This window comes from Drosophila pseudoobscura, chromosome 4 (genome assembly GCF_009870125.1).
Source record: "Drosophila pseudoobscura strain MV-25-SWS-2005 chromosome 4, UCI_Dpse_MV25, whole genome shotgun sequence".
Classification (NCBI taxonomy): Eukaryota; Metazoa; Arthropoda; class Insecta; order Diptera; family Drosophilidae; genus Drosophila; species Drosophila pseudoobscura.
The window spans coordinates 7,874,365-7,889,857 of NC_046681.1; the positions used below are offsets into that span (position 1 = coordinate 7,874,365).

General features: G+C 46.4%; 4 protein-coding genes and 1 long non-coding RNA gene across 17 annotated transcripts; 2 read left to right on the forward strand and 3 right to left on the reverse strand.

Moving 5' to 3' along the window:
• The first annotated feature begins 3,297 nt into the window (after positions 1-3,297).
• LOC4816392 (uncharacterized) lies at positions 3,298-4,380 on the forward strand. The gene is made up of 2 exons (XM_001355936.4): positions 3,298-3,574; positions 3,629-4,380. The coding sequence occupies exons 1-2, from the start codon at positions 3,373-3,375 to the stop codon at positions 4,216-4,218; spliced, it is 792 nt and encodes a 263-aa protein (XP_001355972.4). The 5' UTR covers positions 3,298-3,372; the 3' UTR covers positions 4,219-4,380.
• On the reverse strand, positions 4,296-6,162 carry PIG-Wa (Phosphatidylinositol glycan anchor biosynthesis class W a). The gene is made up of 3 exons (XM_001355935.4): positions 5,966-6,162; positions 5,012-5,907; positions 4,296-4,953 (listed from the first exon to the last, which is right to left on the reverse strand). The coding sequence occupies exons 2-3, from the start codon at positions 5,901-5,903 to the stop codon at positions 4,325-4,327; spliced, it is 1,521 nt and encodes a 506-aa protein (XP_001355971.4). The 5' UTR covers positions 5,904-5,907; positions 5,966-6,162; the 3' UTR covers positions 4,296-4,324.
• Positions 6,163-6,426: 264 nt separating this feature from the next.
• On the forward strand, positions 6,427-10,224 carry LOC26532673 (uncharacterized). 12 transcript variants are annotated; one of them, XR_004469155.1, is made up of 10 exons: positions 6,429-6,592; positions 6,660-7,014; positions 7,071-7,392; positions 7,457-7,814; positions 7,871-8,198; positions 8,266-8,602; positions 8,659-8,986; positions 9,054-9,408; positions 9,465-9,786; positions 9,854-10,224. It is a non-coding gene; the product is annotated as an uncharacterized lncRNA (long non-coding RNA). The 12 variants fall into 12 exon arrangements; XR_004469156.1 differs by having other exon boundaries at positions 7,460-7,814; positions 9,051-9,408; XR_004469159.1 differs by having other exon boundaries at positions 7,460-7,814; positions 8,662-8,986.
• Positions 10,225-12,523: 2,299 nt separating this feature from the next.
• Positions 12,524-13,333, reverse strand: LOC117184182 (uncharacterized). Of its 2 annotated transcripts, none has more exons than XM_033380696.1 (3): positions 13,241-13,333; positions 12,896-13,119; positions 12,524-12,828 (listed from the first exon to the last, which is right to left on the reverse strand). In XM_033380696.1, exons 1-3 carry the CDS (start codon positions 13,248-13,250, stop codon positions 12,535-12,537), a joined length of 528 nt encoding a protein of 175 aa, XP_033236587.1. In that variant the 5' UTR covers positions 13,251-13,333; the 3' UTR covers positions 12,524-12,534. The 2 variants fall into 2 exon arrangements, with proteins under 2 accessions (XP_033236587.1, XP_033236586.1); XM_033380695.1 differs by having other exon boundaries at positions 12,524-12,831.
• On the reverse strand, positions 13,325-15,369 carry Eogt (EGF-domain O-GlcNAc transferase). Its single transcript, XM_001355934.3, has 3 exons — positions 14,121-15,369; positions 13,853-14,064; positions 13,325-13,795 (listed from the first exon to the last, which is right to left on the reverse strand). The coding sequence occupies exons 1-3, from the start codon at positions 15,081-15,083 to the stop codon at positions 13,402-13,404; spliced, it is 1,569 nt and encodes a 522-aa protein (XP_001355970.2). The 5' UTR covers positions 15,084-15,369; the 3' UTR covers positions 13,325-13,401.
• Between the last annotated feature and the right edge of the window lie 124 nt (positions 15,370-15,493).

Genomic DNA, 15,493 nt, shown 5'->3' on the forward strand with positions numbered 1-15,493 from the left:
GCGGTCTTAGGTTAGGCAACGTTGGGGCAATGTCCTGTCTCGGATTTTTTATTGCGATTTTTTCGCAATGTTTTGGGTCTTTGTGTGAGTTTATCAAACTCCTTACATTTGTTTTCCTGCAAAATGGGGGAAGTGCCGCCCTGCCTCGGCCGACAGCAAACTTTTCTTATTTAATGATTGCTTTTAGAGAGCACAATCGAGGGGGAAACCAGGCCTGGTTTCGCATTTCAACTTGAGAAATGTGAAATTGTTCCAATTCCTTATTTTTTCCTTCTTCCCCCCTGCTCGCATGGCCAAAGATTTGTCAATTCTTTGACACAATGATGCATAACGTTATCTGAGATTTGCCGACTAAAAAACAACATCACCCACAACAAAATCAGATTTCGAGAATTAATCTTCTTAATGTTTGGGTCTCGTAGCCCCGAGTACTAAGTAGAATGCTTAGACCTTGAAATCACTTAATGCGATTGCCTCAAGGCCTTATACGGGGGAGCTCCAACAGCGGGTCGCTAATTGCAGCACTCTTACTGTATGCACCTTGACGACGGGCATGGGTATCTAGGAGACGAGACCCAATGCACTCTGGACGGGATAATCACATCAGCTTCCGCACGATTTAACAGCAACGCAATTTTGACGAGAACAAGACGGCGACCGTGTCCGTTCATATGGCAACCGATTGTCTGCCCCTGCATGTCCATCTCCAGCTCACACTTTTACTACACGGTACTCGTGGATACAATGTACATGCATACGATATTCTGTTTGTGCATTCATAAGTGGTGTCTGTAGAACGCACTGTCCGACAAAATGCTGTACGTTCTAAAGAAATTAAGATCTGTGCACTGCTACATGTAAGGTCTATTGAACCATCTTCTATGCTAAGGGACAAACCTAGTTCCCCTACAGCTCTAGTCCCTTATGAAATTGGGATCTGTTCCAAAGCTCTGTGCCTAAGGGGTCAGCCGTAGTGTCCAAACAATGGTCTGTTCCGGTATACATCTCTCTAGCGGTCATGGAGTATCCCTAAATTGAGATAAAAGGAATTCTATAAGTGAGTACCGGGTATCTCATAGCCGGAGTAGTCGACTGCCGCGTTTCAACTTGTCTTACTTCGTTTTTCTCAACACTTTTTTGGCCTCGCATTGATTGCTTGACAATTGCGCAATTTCGCTCACTAAAAGCATTTCAGAAGTATTGCACACTGGTATTCGAATGGCGGGTCGGAGGGTGCGTCTGTGGCCCGCTGCCATGACGCATAAGCTGCGATAAAAACTGTTGTTCGATAAGCATTTTGTTTGCCCTAAGATGGGAGTTGTTATGGAGTCTGTTCCCCATCGCAAGTCATGAGCTCTTGTGGTAATTCAGGGAGAGAGCTCAGTCAGGAAGGGGAAGCCATATCAAATCAATAACTTTGTAAAGTTCTATGGAAATGCCAACAATTGTACGAATGTGCTTACTGTTTGGGTGGGGGGGAAATGACAAGGCTCTACAGACATAATATACAAGAAGAATTTTATTCTGCTGGTTTAACGATAGTTAATATTCTAGTTGAGTACTGACTGTATTAATCGTACCAGAGGTTCGCTATGTTAAAGTGCTTTTGAATAAGAAACTAGAAGAAAGTCTAGTTCTTATTAGTTATATTGCAAGCTCATTCTACACTTCTATAATTCATTCAAAAACTTGCTTCTTTGTTCCCAATGAATGCCCGTCAAAGTATGATTTCTGTTTTGTCGAGTGTGGACTGCCATTTGAATGCCTGGATCCTGGCTAAGTCCGACCCACACGCCCTCCACTAACATTCTTTCAAATACACACATGCACACAGTCATAATATTCATTATGAACGGCTTAAGCGATTTCCCCTGGGCCCATGCTAAGCCTCTTCACAGTGATTGCAGCTCCCATCCAAACCGAAACCCACTCCGAGGACCACCCCCACATACACTCACATGGAGACACTCATGCATATGCACAGATATATTTCCTCCAGTTTTATATATACTTTTTTATGAAAGCCCTTTTGAATGGAATCCGATTTGAGGCAGTGCAAAAAAATTACTTGTCAGCAAATTGGCAGGCCGAAAAATGAACGAAAAGCTGGAAAACCAATTCTCGGCCTGATTGTTGGCCACATCAATCAGATGGAGCCATCCCCTCCTAATGCCTGTCATGTTTTACATACAACCGAAAATGAGCGGAAAACATGAAAATAATAATTAACGGTCATAATTCTTGTCTGCTCGGCACGTGAATGCTCAAAATGGACATCATTGTTAGCTCCTGCCTCCGCTCCCCCGTTTTGCTAATGAAAATAATCTGTCATCAAAGCCAAAAAGCCACCCTATGTGCGAACAGGTGGGCCCCTGCCCCCTGCCCACTGCCCCCTGCCTGCCCTCTGCCTGGCCGCGTTCCCTGATATATACACATGATTACAGTGACTGCCAACTATTAACTCAGCATAAATTGTGGGCGTGTGAAAGAAGAGTTGAGACTGGGAGAGGGTCCACGATTGCTGGACGGAAATTGCATTTGTGCGGGTCCAAATCAGATAAGATTCAGCGACGACGTCCTCCGCCAGGATATGACATTAAAAGCGCATCAAAGCCAGGACTGATTCCACGCAGAGGTTACTCATCCAGCCGCTTCAGGGTCGGAAACTGTTGCCGTAATTACTTTCGAGGCAGGAAAAACCAGAAGAAATTTGATACGAGTATTGTCAGGCCGAAGAAGATATACTCTAAGCTGGCATCACTATTCTTAAAAACGCTCCACCTGATTTTAATAGAACATATTTTAAAGATTTTACAATTGTTTGATGGATATGTTTTTCGGGTCTACTTCTTGATTTTGTAAATATATGTTCTGATCCTCTGATTAAGGCTGTAGCGTCGTGTCCCACGACAGTTGCGTCCACATAAGTTATGTGACAAAACCGAAACACCCTCAATTGCCATTTCCGTCTAAAATAAGAAGCTCTTTCCTGGTCATTTGCGCCCACTCAGCGGCTGCTGCTCGGGCAAGTTCCCCCCAAGGCTCAGCCTTGATTTGGCCTTTGTTTGCGCCATTAAATTAAATATCCCTGCCCAGTAGCTCGACCTTTGACTGTATGCTCATCCCATCCTTGGCTCAATGCAAGCCATTTCTGTCATTTCCTTAATAGAAATCTTATCTTTTGTGACGCCCTCGTCGTGTTCGTGAACTGGTCCTGCGCCTAAGCCGGATATCGCACCTTTGACATCTGCCCTTTGCCACCTGACGGAGCAGGCCGGGCCCAGTCAATCATTCTACACAACTGCCATTCAGAAAAAGTATTTTGGGAAATAATGAAGTAAATTTTTTATTACAATAGACAAGAAGAAATCGATGAGCACTATGAGCTATCTATCCTCGACGAGCACCGGCAGCGATTTCGGTTCAGTCTTGAGGTTCCATAAGACACTACAGGCGCCGCTCTACGATTTGCTGGGACCCTATCCAGATGAGATCATCATGGCGACGTTGGATCGTATTCTATACTATTCAGGGGCTACTAAGGTCATTCGAATGCTGGCAATGTCTGTTTGTGGTAGGTGACATTTCTTTAACAATTCCCTTTTGAGTATTAATCATGCATTTAAAGCCCCAGAAGGCGACACGCCCGACAAAGAACGCGCCGCGACCAGCTGCGGCTCCGTTCCAAGTCTAGTTTGTCCATCTACCTCGGCCGTGACCTGCTGTTCTTGGCCTCCCAGCAACTGTAGTTATCGGAAAGTTCCGTCAACTCCTTGCAAGCAGAAGCCGTCCTGCATCAAGAGAGCCAGCAAAAAGCCATCATCATGCTGCAATCGGTCCACCTCCTCCTTACCGCGCCGGCGGTCTCCGCGAGTGGACTTTTGCAATCCCGTGGATGACTTCGAGCCGCGAAAAATAGGCGGCGAATGTCTTCTTGGCGAGCGCATTAAGGAATCGCTGTCAACCTGCGCCTTAACTTGTGCGCGACTGAAGTTGAAGCTCTCGACAAGAGCCAGCTCTGCGCCGTCCAATAAGAACAAGTGGCTGTGGACGAAACTGGTCAGCGCAAGGGATGGCTACAAGGTGTACGAGGTATTCAAGGAGTCTAATGCCGAGCAAGACCCTTCCCAGATCGTAGGCAAGGGATCACCCGTAATAGTATTCCTGGTCTTGCCCAATGGGTATATTATGCCGTTTGAGTCAATCTCCACGGATTAGTTAATTGGCACGGCTTATCCGTCTGTTATGCTGTGGCGCCTCCAGCAGCATTCTACGTTAAACTTTTTGCAAAACAATTGGCAAATTTATATTTATTAACAGACTTCTAAGCGATCCTAATACGCTTTTTATGCATAATAAAGACCATCATAGAACAGATCAGCACATAAGCGAGCAGTATGAGGACGGACTCAGAATTGGAGCGGTTATTGGGGTCGAAAAATATGTTGACCATTCCCGTGAAGAAGTTGGACAGCAGGAAGTAGCTCAGGCCATTCATGTTTAGGCTCTCCACAAAGGTGGGCAGGGAATTGGCTGTTTCTTTATGACAATCTCCAAATGTGGGCCGCGTCTGCACAAAAGCCAGCTCAAAGAAGAACGCACAGTTAAGGATGATTACCACCGAGATGAACAAAATCCATATCACATATCCAAAGTTGAATGTGACCCGAGCTATGCCCGAGAGGAAGGCACTAAGGATTACCATAACCCAGAGAACAACCGCGATCAGGAGGACTCGCTTCAGCTTTGAGCACAATTGTGTGTAGGTAAGATGATCCTGAGAGGTGTACCACTTGCCGAAGTAAATGCTGAACAGGTAAAGGGCAACGCAGCCGGGTAGTGAGCTTAGGCCTTCTCGATTGGAGCTTAGGAAGCCAAGGCGCGGCACAGTATCCGACATCACATAGTCGCATAGACCCAACTGCAGCACAAGCTCGTGCATAGAGAGAATGCCTAAGGGAGAGGAGAAAATTATTGGAGATTTGCTAAGAACATTCTCAATCGTACCTACCCATAGCCAGTCCTAAAAGCTGTAGATCAGAGTTAGCCAGAAGGCTGCATAGGCTGCCAAATAGTTTGGTCAGTCCCAGAATGAAGAATGCATTCATATGTATACCATACTCGTGCACATCGTGGTTATAGTTGATCATCGATATTACGGTGGTGCGGCCCAGACCCAAAAGCAGCAGAGGAACCACCGCCTTGGGCAGCTTTTTCAGGTCGGTTAAATTGCGGGCACGATGCGACACCAAGCCCATTGTGACTACAAAAATGCCAATGCCCATGTCCATCGCAGAGGCCCCAAACGTTCGACTCTTGCGGAACCGGACTGGAGTGACTGGGAAGTCCACCATCAGGATAGCAACACTCGTTCCACAGTTGCAGATGGCCCTTAGTAGGGTGAAGACCAGAGGGCGCTTTCCCACCTCATACTTCGTGTTTCTCAACTCAAGCTCTCGCCGTGGACGGAGATACCATACGAGGGCCAGGAAAGATACTATGGAGTACATGTGAAAGAAATCACTTCCAACCGTGAACAAAATAACAGTTGGTATAGCAACAAGCATGTACTCCAGAAGGAATCTGCGCGTCGACAGCCTCGGTAGATGCCCGCAAAGCATGCGGGAAAGTACGAACCCGATCATCACCGGGAGCGTTGTAATAAGGCTATCCACACTTTCTATTATGGAATTCCATGACTTTTTATTCAGTACTGATACCTCTTGATCCACGCTTAAATATTGTTCCATTGGTCCCAATGCCCTGCATGTGTCTTGTCCCAAGTATATTTGGAATATGTGAAGGGGCGCTGACAAGTAGCACTTGGTAGATGTGTTACAGGCGTCATAGAAATAGTGAGAATCAGAGGCAACGGCAGGCGACGATGAGCTAGACCAGCTCATTATACTATAAACGTAATAAGATTGATTATAAGGGCAAACTTACAAACAATTATCACATTTACACAAAATTTGTTTCTGGTTTTATAAACTTCTGCTTCTGTCGCTCTGGCAGCTGAATATAATCTTTGATTACATTCACAGTCTTCTTATCGGTGAAATAAATGCACAGAAATCTTCCGCTAGGATATTGCCGGGTTTTCACTTGTTTTGTGGGTGTTTCGATGAATTCTCTTGTTTACTTGTTTTTGCTTTAACATCTGCTCAGTTTATTACATGGCAACTACACTGTAACTATACATTTCAAATCCACCCCTTTTGCTTAATATACCTTGGAAAACAAATTCGCTTTTATCTTCAAGGTATATTGCTCGCCAAAACACGCCAAGGTGAGGACCAGAACGAACCCTGAAATTTGTCTTGGTCTATTCGCCTGTTGTCCATACCTTTCAATAGTCCATTCAAAATTACGACTCATTTTTTCGTTGCAGGAGAGAGCAGCAGTGTGACCGTCTGAACCTCGGCGCCCCTTACCCGTTTCGGTGGTGCCGGATCGGAACAATGAGCATGCGTGAGACGCGCCAACAGCCGCTGCTTTATTTATTTTTATGACGTACGACATTCGTAGGTGCATACATTACCGATATTGTCTTCGCTCCTGCTCCATACTTTACTTCATCGGCTTTGACCGGGTAAGTTTTTCTTGCTTCCCCCCTTATTCATCTTTTCCATTGACTTTCGTTACCTTTATTTAAGCAGGTAGCCCTTTCCGGTGGCCAAGAATACCTCTTGCGTGCCGCGTGCCCGCTCCCATTGCCTATCAGGGACTTAACCGTTGGGTTTGGCCACTGCCAAAGCTCTCTTCTCCGCCTTTCCATTCCGCTTGCCGTAGGTACCTCATCAGCGGGTGATTCCGCCGTAGATAGTCCTCTCGGAAGGTGCAAGGGGTGTGCGTCTGGCTGGAATTTGGCAGCCACCGGCTGTGCTGCGGGCCATAGCTATGCTGTATCGCTAAGTCTACAATGTGGCGTCCAGTCCGCTGCAGGGACATAATGTCAGCAGCCCCCTCATTCATATGCGCCGAATCAAACGCTGGGCTTCAGCTTCGACACACGTAAGTGAATCATTATATAATTGTGTATATATTTTAAAATATATCTTTCTTCACAGAAGTCTTATGCACCCTACGCTGCCACAAGCTGAGTCCTATCAGATTTGTTCACGCCAACGGAATCCTATTTAAGCATTACCGAGGCGTATTCGAGGCAGACCGAGTGCTACCCCAGCAAGACAGAATAGTTTCCCAGAAGGACAGAAGCGCATCCCTTGCAATCGCCATCGACAACTATCTGAAGGACTTTGGCTATGGCAAACAAGGGAGTGGCTACGCGGACTACCAGACATTTTTATGACCTACGACATTCGTAGGTGCATACATTACCGATATTGTCTTCGCTCCTGCTCCATACTTTACTTCATCGGCTTTGACCGGGTAAGTTTTTCTTGCGTCCCCCCTTATTCATCTTTTCCATTGACTTTTGTTACCTTCATTTAAGCAGGTAGCCCTTTCCGGTGGCCAAGAATACCTCTTGCGTGCCGCGTGCCCGCTCCCATTGCCTATCAGGGACTTAACCTTTGGGTTTGGCCACTGCCAAAGCTCTCTTCTCCGCCTTTCCATTCCGCTTGCCGTAGGTACCTCATCAGCGGGTGATTCCGCCGTAGATAGTCCTCTCGGAAGGTGCAAGGGGTGTGCGTCTGGCTGGAATTTGGCAGCCACCGGCTGTGCTGCGGGCCATAGCTATGCTGTATCGCTAAGTCTACAATGTGGCGTCCAGTCCGCTGCAGGGACATAATGTCAGCAGCCCCCTCATTCATATGCGCCGAATCAAACGCTGGGCTTCAGCTTCGACACACGTAAGTGAATCATTATATAATTGTGTATATATTTTAAAATATATCTTTCTTCACAGAAGTCTTATGCACCCTACGCTCCGCTGCCACAAGCTGAGTCCTATCAGATTTGTTCACGCCAGACGGAATCCTATTTAAGCATTACCGAGGCGTATTCGAGGCAGACCGAGTGCTACCCCAGCAAGACAGAATAGTTTCCCAGAAGGACAGAAGCGCATCCCTTGCAATCGCCATCGACAACTATCTGAAGGACTTTGGCTATGGCAAACAAGGGAGTGGCTACGCGGACTACCAGACATTTTTATGACCTACGACATTCGTAGGTGCATACATTACCGATATTGTCTTCGCTCCTGCTCCATACTTTACTTCATCGGCTTTGACCGGGTAAGTTTTTCTTGCTTCCCCCCTTATTCATCTTTTCCATTGACTTTCGTTACCTTTATTTAAGCAGGTAGCCCTTTCCGGTGGCCAAGAATACCTCTTGCGTGCCGCGGGCCCGCTCCCATTGCCTATCAGGGACTTAACCTTTGGGTTTGGCCACTGCCAAAGCTCTCTTCTCCGCCTTTCCATTCCGCTTGCCGTAGGTACCTCATCAGCGGGTGATTCCGCCGTAGATAGTCCTCTCTGAAGGTGCAAGGGATGTGCGTCTGGCTGGAATGCTGCGGGCCATAGCTATGCTGTATCGCTAAGTCTACAATGTGGCGTCCAGTCCGCTGCAGGGACATAATGTCAGCAGCCCCCTCATTCATATGCGCCGAATCAAACGCTGGGCTTCAGCTTCGACACACGTAAGTGAATCATTATATAATTGTGTATATATTTTAAAATATATCTTTCTTCACAGAAGTCTTATGCACCCTACGCTCCGCTGCCACAAGCTGAGTCCTATCAGATTTGTTCACGCCAGACGGAATCCTATTTAAGCATTACCGAGGCGTATTCGAAGCAGACCGAGTGCTACCCCAGCAAGAAGGAATAGTTTCCCAGAAGGACAGAAGCGCATCCCTTGCAATCGCCATCGACAACTATCTGAAGGACTTTGGCTATGGCAAACAAGGGAGTGGCTACGCGGACTACCAGACATTTTTATGACCTACGACATTCGTAGGTGCATACATTACCGATATTGTCTTCGCTCCTGCTCCATACTTTACTTCATCGGCTTTGACCGGGTAAGTTTTTCTTGCTTCCCCCCTTATTCATCTTTTCCATTGACTTTCGTTACCTTTATTTAAGCAGGTAGCCCTTTCCGGTGGCCAAGAATACCTCTTGCGTGCCGCGTGCCCGCTCCCATTGCCTATCAGGGACTTAACCTTTGGGTTTGGCCACTGCCAAAGCTCTCTTCTCCGCCTTTCCATTCCGCTTGCCGTAGGTACCTCATCAGCGGGTGATTCCGCCGTAGATAGTCCTCTCGGAAGGTGCAAGGGGTGTGCGTCTGGCTGGAATTTGGCAGCCACCGGCTGTGCTGCGGGCCATAGCTATGCTGTATCGCTAAGTCTACAATGTGGCGTCCAGTCCGCTGCAGGGACATAATGTCAGCAGCCCCCTCATTCATATGCGCCGAATCAAACGCTGGGCTTCAGCTTCGACACACGTAAGTGAATCATTATATAATTGTGTATATATTTTAAAATATATCTTTCTTCACAGAAGTCTTATGCACCCTACGCTGCCACAAGCTGAGTCCTATCAGATTTGTTCACGCCAACGGAATCCTATTTAAGCATTACCGAGGCGTATTCGAGGCAGACCGAGTGCTACCCCAGCAAGACAGAATAGTTTCCCAGAAGGACAGAAGCGCATCCCTTGCAATCGCCATCGACAACTATCTGAAGGACTTTGGCTATGGCAAACAAGGGAGTGGCTACGCGGACTACCAGACATTTTTATGACCTACGACATTCGTAGGTGCATACATTACCGATATTGTCTTCGCTCCTGCTCCATACTTTACTTCATCGGCTTTGACCGGGTAAGTTTTTCTTGCGTCCCCCCTTATTCATCTTTTCCATTGACTTTTGTTACCTTCATTTAAGCAGGTAGCCCTTTCCGGTGGCCAAGAATACCTCTTGCGTGCCGCGTGCCCGCTCCCATTGCCTATCAGGGACTTAACCTTTGGGTTTGGCCACTGCCAAAGCTCTCTTCTCCGCCTTTCCATTCCGCTTGCCGTAGGTACCTCATCAGCGGGTGATTCCGCCGTAGAAATTCCTCTCGGAAGGTGCAAGGGATGTGCGTCTGGCTGGAATTTGGCAGCCACCGGCTGTGCTGCGGGCCATAGCTCTGCTGTATCGCTAAGTCTACAATGTGGCGTCCAGTCCGCTGCAGGGACGTAATGTCAGCAGCCCCCTCATTCATATGCGCCGAATCAAACGCTGGGCTTCAGCTTCGACACACGTAAGTGAATCATTATATAATTGTGTATATATTTTAAAATATATCTTTCTTCACAGAAGTCCTATGCACCCTACGCTCCGCTGCCTCAAGCTGAGTCCTATCAGATTTGTTCACGCCAGACGGAATCCTATTTAAGCATTACCGAGGCGTATTCGAGACAGACCGAGTGCTACCCCAGCAAGACAGAATAGTTTCCCAGAAGGACAGAAGCGCATCCCTTGCAATCGCCATCGACAACTATCTGAAGGACTTTGGCTATGGCAAACAAGGGAGTGGCTACGCGGACTACTAGACTCTGGATAGATCTCGTTGTTGTTAGGTTTAAGGATATACAAGTCTAAATATACATACATATGTATGTTGTAGTTATATATGATATATATAGATATAAATGTTGTCCACTTGTTTATTTATTTATACTAAGTTAATTTATTCTTAATACAATTATTGAATAATCATCCTTGCTGTATCCTTGTTTTGGAGAAATTATCCCGATTTCAAAAAGGCGTGGGACGCTCAGATCGGTTCAGAAATAGCGGAGAAACTAAATATTTTTTATTGGGGAAAATGTCCTTGATCCTTGATAAGGACTACCAATTCAAGGACATTTTTCCGATCACAGGAAGCCATCTCACGTTCCGATCGGGTCCCAAATAGCCGAGAAAACTGAATATGTATGGTTGGGGTCGTTGACATCCATACCGAAGGATCAAGGATATTTTTCTGATTTCGGGGGCCCACGGCAATGCCCCGATCAGGCCACAAATAAGGGAGAAAACCAGATATATATGTCTGGAGAAAATATCCTTGACCCTTGGTCCTTGAGAAGGACTCCACCAGATTAAGGATGTTATTCCGAACACAGGAAGCCGTCGCACGCTCCGATAAGGCTATCAATAGCCGAGAAAACTAAATATGTATAGTTCGGGTCGTTGGAGTCCTTACCGAAGGAACAAGGACATTTTTCTGATCACGAGGGGCCATGGCACGCCCCGATCGGGTCACAAATAAGAGAGAAAACAAGATATACAATGTATATGTCTTGTTCCTAGATCCTTGTTCCTTGATAAGGACTCCATCAAAACAGGGACATTTTTCCGAGCACAGGAAGCTGTCGCACGTCCTGATCGACATAGAAATAGCAGACAAAAAATTAATACCTTTGATCCTTGATATCCTTGGTCCTTGATAAGGACTTCATAAAATCAGCGACATTTTTTCGATCACAGGAAGCCGTCGCATGTCCCGATCGGTCCACAAATAACGGAGAAAACATAACGGGTTTTTAATTTGTTATTTTTGAAAATGTAGTTCAAGAAATCACCGAAATAGCCAAAATCTGGATGGGATACCAGGCGAACAGAAATCAGCAGAAGGTAACTGATTTTTTTAAAATTGGTGGTCCCCCAAAAGTATGTACCGTTTTTTGCATTTGCTACAGTTGCTTGCTGCTGATTTCTGTTTGCCTGGTATCCCATCCAGATTTTGGCCATTTGACTCGAGTTTTTTTGTTTTGTACGATATTTACTCCAGACATATATATCTTGTTTTCTCGCTTATTTATGGCCCAATCGGGGCATGTCGTGGTCCTCCGTGATCAGAAAAATATCCTTGATTTGATGGAGTCCTTATCAAGGACCAAGGATCAAGGGTATTTTCTATTGACATTTATATCTTGTGACGGCCTCCAGTGATTGGAAAAATTTCGCTGATTTTATGGAGTCCTTATCCAAGGATCAAGGACATTTTCCCAATCAATAAAATGTCGCTTTCTCCGTTATTTGTGAACCTGTCTGGGCATACCACGCCTTTTTGTAGTTGGGATAGTTTCCCCAATACAGGATACAGCAAGGATGATTTTTCAGTAGTTTTATTTATAATAACTTTACTTAGTATAAATAAATAAACAAGTTGATTACATTTATTTCTATTAGCTAAATGTATAGACTTGTGTATCCTTAAACCTAACAGCAACGAGATCTGTCTATTGTCCCTCCCTTGGTTGCCATAGCCAAAGTCCTTGAGATAGTTGTCGATAGCCAGGTCGGAAGTTGACAGCGGCTGTTAGGATCGGGATCTTGCAAGGGATGCGCTTCTGTCCTTCTGGGAAACTATTCTGTCTATTCATGCTTAAATAGAATTCCGTCTGGCGTGAACAAATCTGATAGGACTCAGCTTGTGGCAGCGGAGCGTAGGGTGCATAAGACTTCTGTGAAGAAAGATATATTTTAAAATATATACACAATTATATAATGATTCACTTACGTGTGTCGAAGCTGAAGCCCAGCGTTTGATTCGGCGCATATGAATGAGGGGGCTGCTGACATTATGTCCCTGCAGCGGACTGGACGCCACATTGTAGACTTAGCGATACAGCATAGCTATGGCCCGCAGCACAGCCGGTGTCTGCCAAATTCCAGCCAGACGCACATCCCTTGCACCTTCCGAGAGGACTATCTACGGCGGAATCACCCGCTGATGAGGTACCTACGGCAAGCGGAATGGAAAGGCGGAGAAGAGAGCTTTGGCAGTGGCCAAACCCAACGGTTAAGTCCCTGATAGGCAATGGGAGCGGGCACGCGGCACGCAAGAGGTATTCTTGGCCACCGGAAAGGGCTACCTGCTTAAATAAAGGTAACGAAAGTCAATGGAAAAGATGAATAAGGGGGGAAGCAAGAAAAACTTACCCGGTCAAAGCCGATGAAGTAAAGTATGGAGCAGGTGCGAAGACGATGTCGGTCATGTATGCACCTACGAATGTCGTAGGTCGTACGTCGTAAAAAGTGCAGGCAAATCAGATCGCGAAAGCTTCCATAAATGAAATGGATAGAAGCTGAGCAGCACTGGGACCTCACGCATGCTCTTTGCTCCGATCCGGCAACACCCAAACGGGTAAGGCCGCGCTGGTAAACTGATTTAAAGTGGGAAAATCACCAGATTGGCGCAGGACACGAAAATGTGAACACTTTCTGAAAGACAATATTTTCAATCACAATTCTAAACTAATTAAACCAAATTCTGTGGACTTACACCTTTTTTCATCTTCACTTGGAATTTATATCAGCCTATAATCCAAGCAGTCAGCTTTTGAGCGTTTGCGCCACTTGGTCACACTTGTAATTTAAATAATACCGTTTTATTTTTTGGGTCGAGCAAATAATTCAAATAAATGCATTTGGATCACAAAAAGGAACTACAGCTCGTTGTGCTGCGGCATACGATTCTCTAGCGCATCTAATATATCTTGGGGAAAGTCCTTGTGAGTGCGTACTTCGCTGGCCGCTTGGGAAACCAAGTGCAAAAATTCCTCTACATCAAAGCGATAGTTTGTGAATTTTGCATGTGCGCCGCCTTCTGGATGATGACCCTCGTCTTGGGGGTAGACCAGTTCCCTCTGCTCCCAGGTACGATATCGAACGCCCCGCAACCGAGCCAGATCCTTGTAGCAATTGGGATCCTCACAGTTGTACAGCTCAAAAATGCATGCCCAGTTGGGCAGGAAGAGTAAATGTGTCAGACCGGCGCCATGCATTCCAATCAGAATGTCTGTATTTCGTGTGATGGCCAACTGTTCGGTGAAGGAAAGCCTGCAAAGAGTGCACAGCTGTCAACAAAAGCATAAATTATATTTCAAAAATTGTTACCGCTCATAGGAGACGCGCTGGACCAAATAATCATCGTTTTCTTCCAGCTGAGACAGTAGATCCTGCTCATTGAGCACTTGACGATACTTTGTGCGACGCGAAAGATATGTTATTCGTAGTCTGCGTTGAGGCGGTTTGAAAGGAATCTGAAGGCGATGCAAAATGAACTCGGAGAAGGCGCGAAACAATCCGCTATTTGAGCAGCCCTGGATCTGTAAGAAGCAGAATATCAGTAGGTACATCCACATCAATAAACTTCTGTTTTTACTATGGGCGTATTGTAGAACAGCCCAAAGATCATGCGTGGCAGCAGCGGCAGCACAACGTTCCGAAAGCACACTCGCTTCCCCTCCAAATCACTCAAGGTCCAAACTGGTCTCTGGGAGAAGGCTTTGAACGTATCCCGGAACGGCGAGTCATATGGATAGGTCTCCCAAATTAGGATCTGAACATCGGTGTTAAAGGCGGCTGGGTGGGACTGGTTGACAAAGAGCGAAGCATACAAGTTGAAAAAGTCGCAGAAATGGTGATACATGTTGTACGTAGCGTCAATTTTCATAATGAAAGTGGGCGTATTCACGACCAGGTCACACAAGCCACTCTCCAGCACGGGCTTCGGCAAGACGGCAAAGTTACGCAGCTCAGGACCCCACGACTGCAGGGCAGATCCAATGTGTTCCATTTCTGCCGAGAGACGTGTTCGATTCAAATCACAGTGACCTAGTAGCTGGCCTGGACTCAGCACATCCATGTGGTAACGAATACGCTCCTCTCGCTGTGCCACGTCGCGGAGATCGAAGAGCAGATTTCGTCCCCGGCAGAAGCGGAGATATCGTGTGCATTCCAAGGAAGAGTCGGTTAGGTATTTGGGCATGCACATCGGAGTGAGCTCCATCAACTGCTGCTGTATGTAGCCAAAGTCAGCCTGGTAGTAGAAGGTCTGCACCTGAGCCTCCTTGCTTCGCGCCCATCCAGTGTGATCCCCGGCACAGTGGGGATTCTGAAAACGTGCTTCAGCACTACAATCTCGCTCGTGGCCCCAGCAGGCGGACGAGGTCGATCTGGTCGTGGCGTTCGACGGCAGCTGGTGTTTCAGTTTTGGAAATGTGTTGAGGTAGCGTATGAGATGATCGGACGGCAAATTCGGCAAAGACAACGTGTGCTTTGCGTCCTGGGTCGTTTGGGCCACGGCCAGAGACAGCAGCCCGTTGAGTATTAGCAGGAGCAGCATAACTTTAAGTACTTCGTTGCAGGTTTCGATTTCTAATCGCACACTTTCGCGACTCGATTTCACAGCCAGTGCCACATCGAGAGCATCTTAAACTGCATTTCACGGCCAACAATGGCAGCGGCTCGGTGTGATGATCTCACTCGGCAGCAGCTTCGTGGCGGCTGCGCAGCGTCCGTTAATGGATAAGATGATTATGATTAAGTTAATTCAACAGCAGCCGCCGCTGTCCATCATAGTGATGAAGAACACGGCCAAAAACCTGCTCTTAGACCAAAACAACAAAACAATTAGAGTTGCCAGATCTAGTGCATTATACAGTCTCTTTATTTAGCTATTTTAAAGCTAGTTCTACTCCATGAAAATGTTCTTATATTTATTTTCAAGGGTGTACCCGGGGGAAGAAGGAGAAT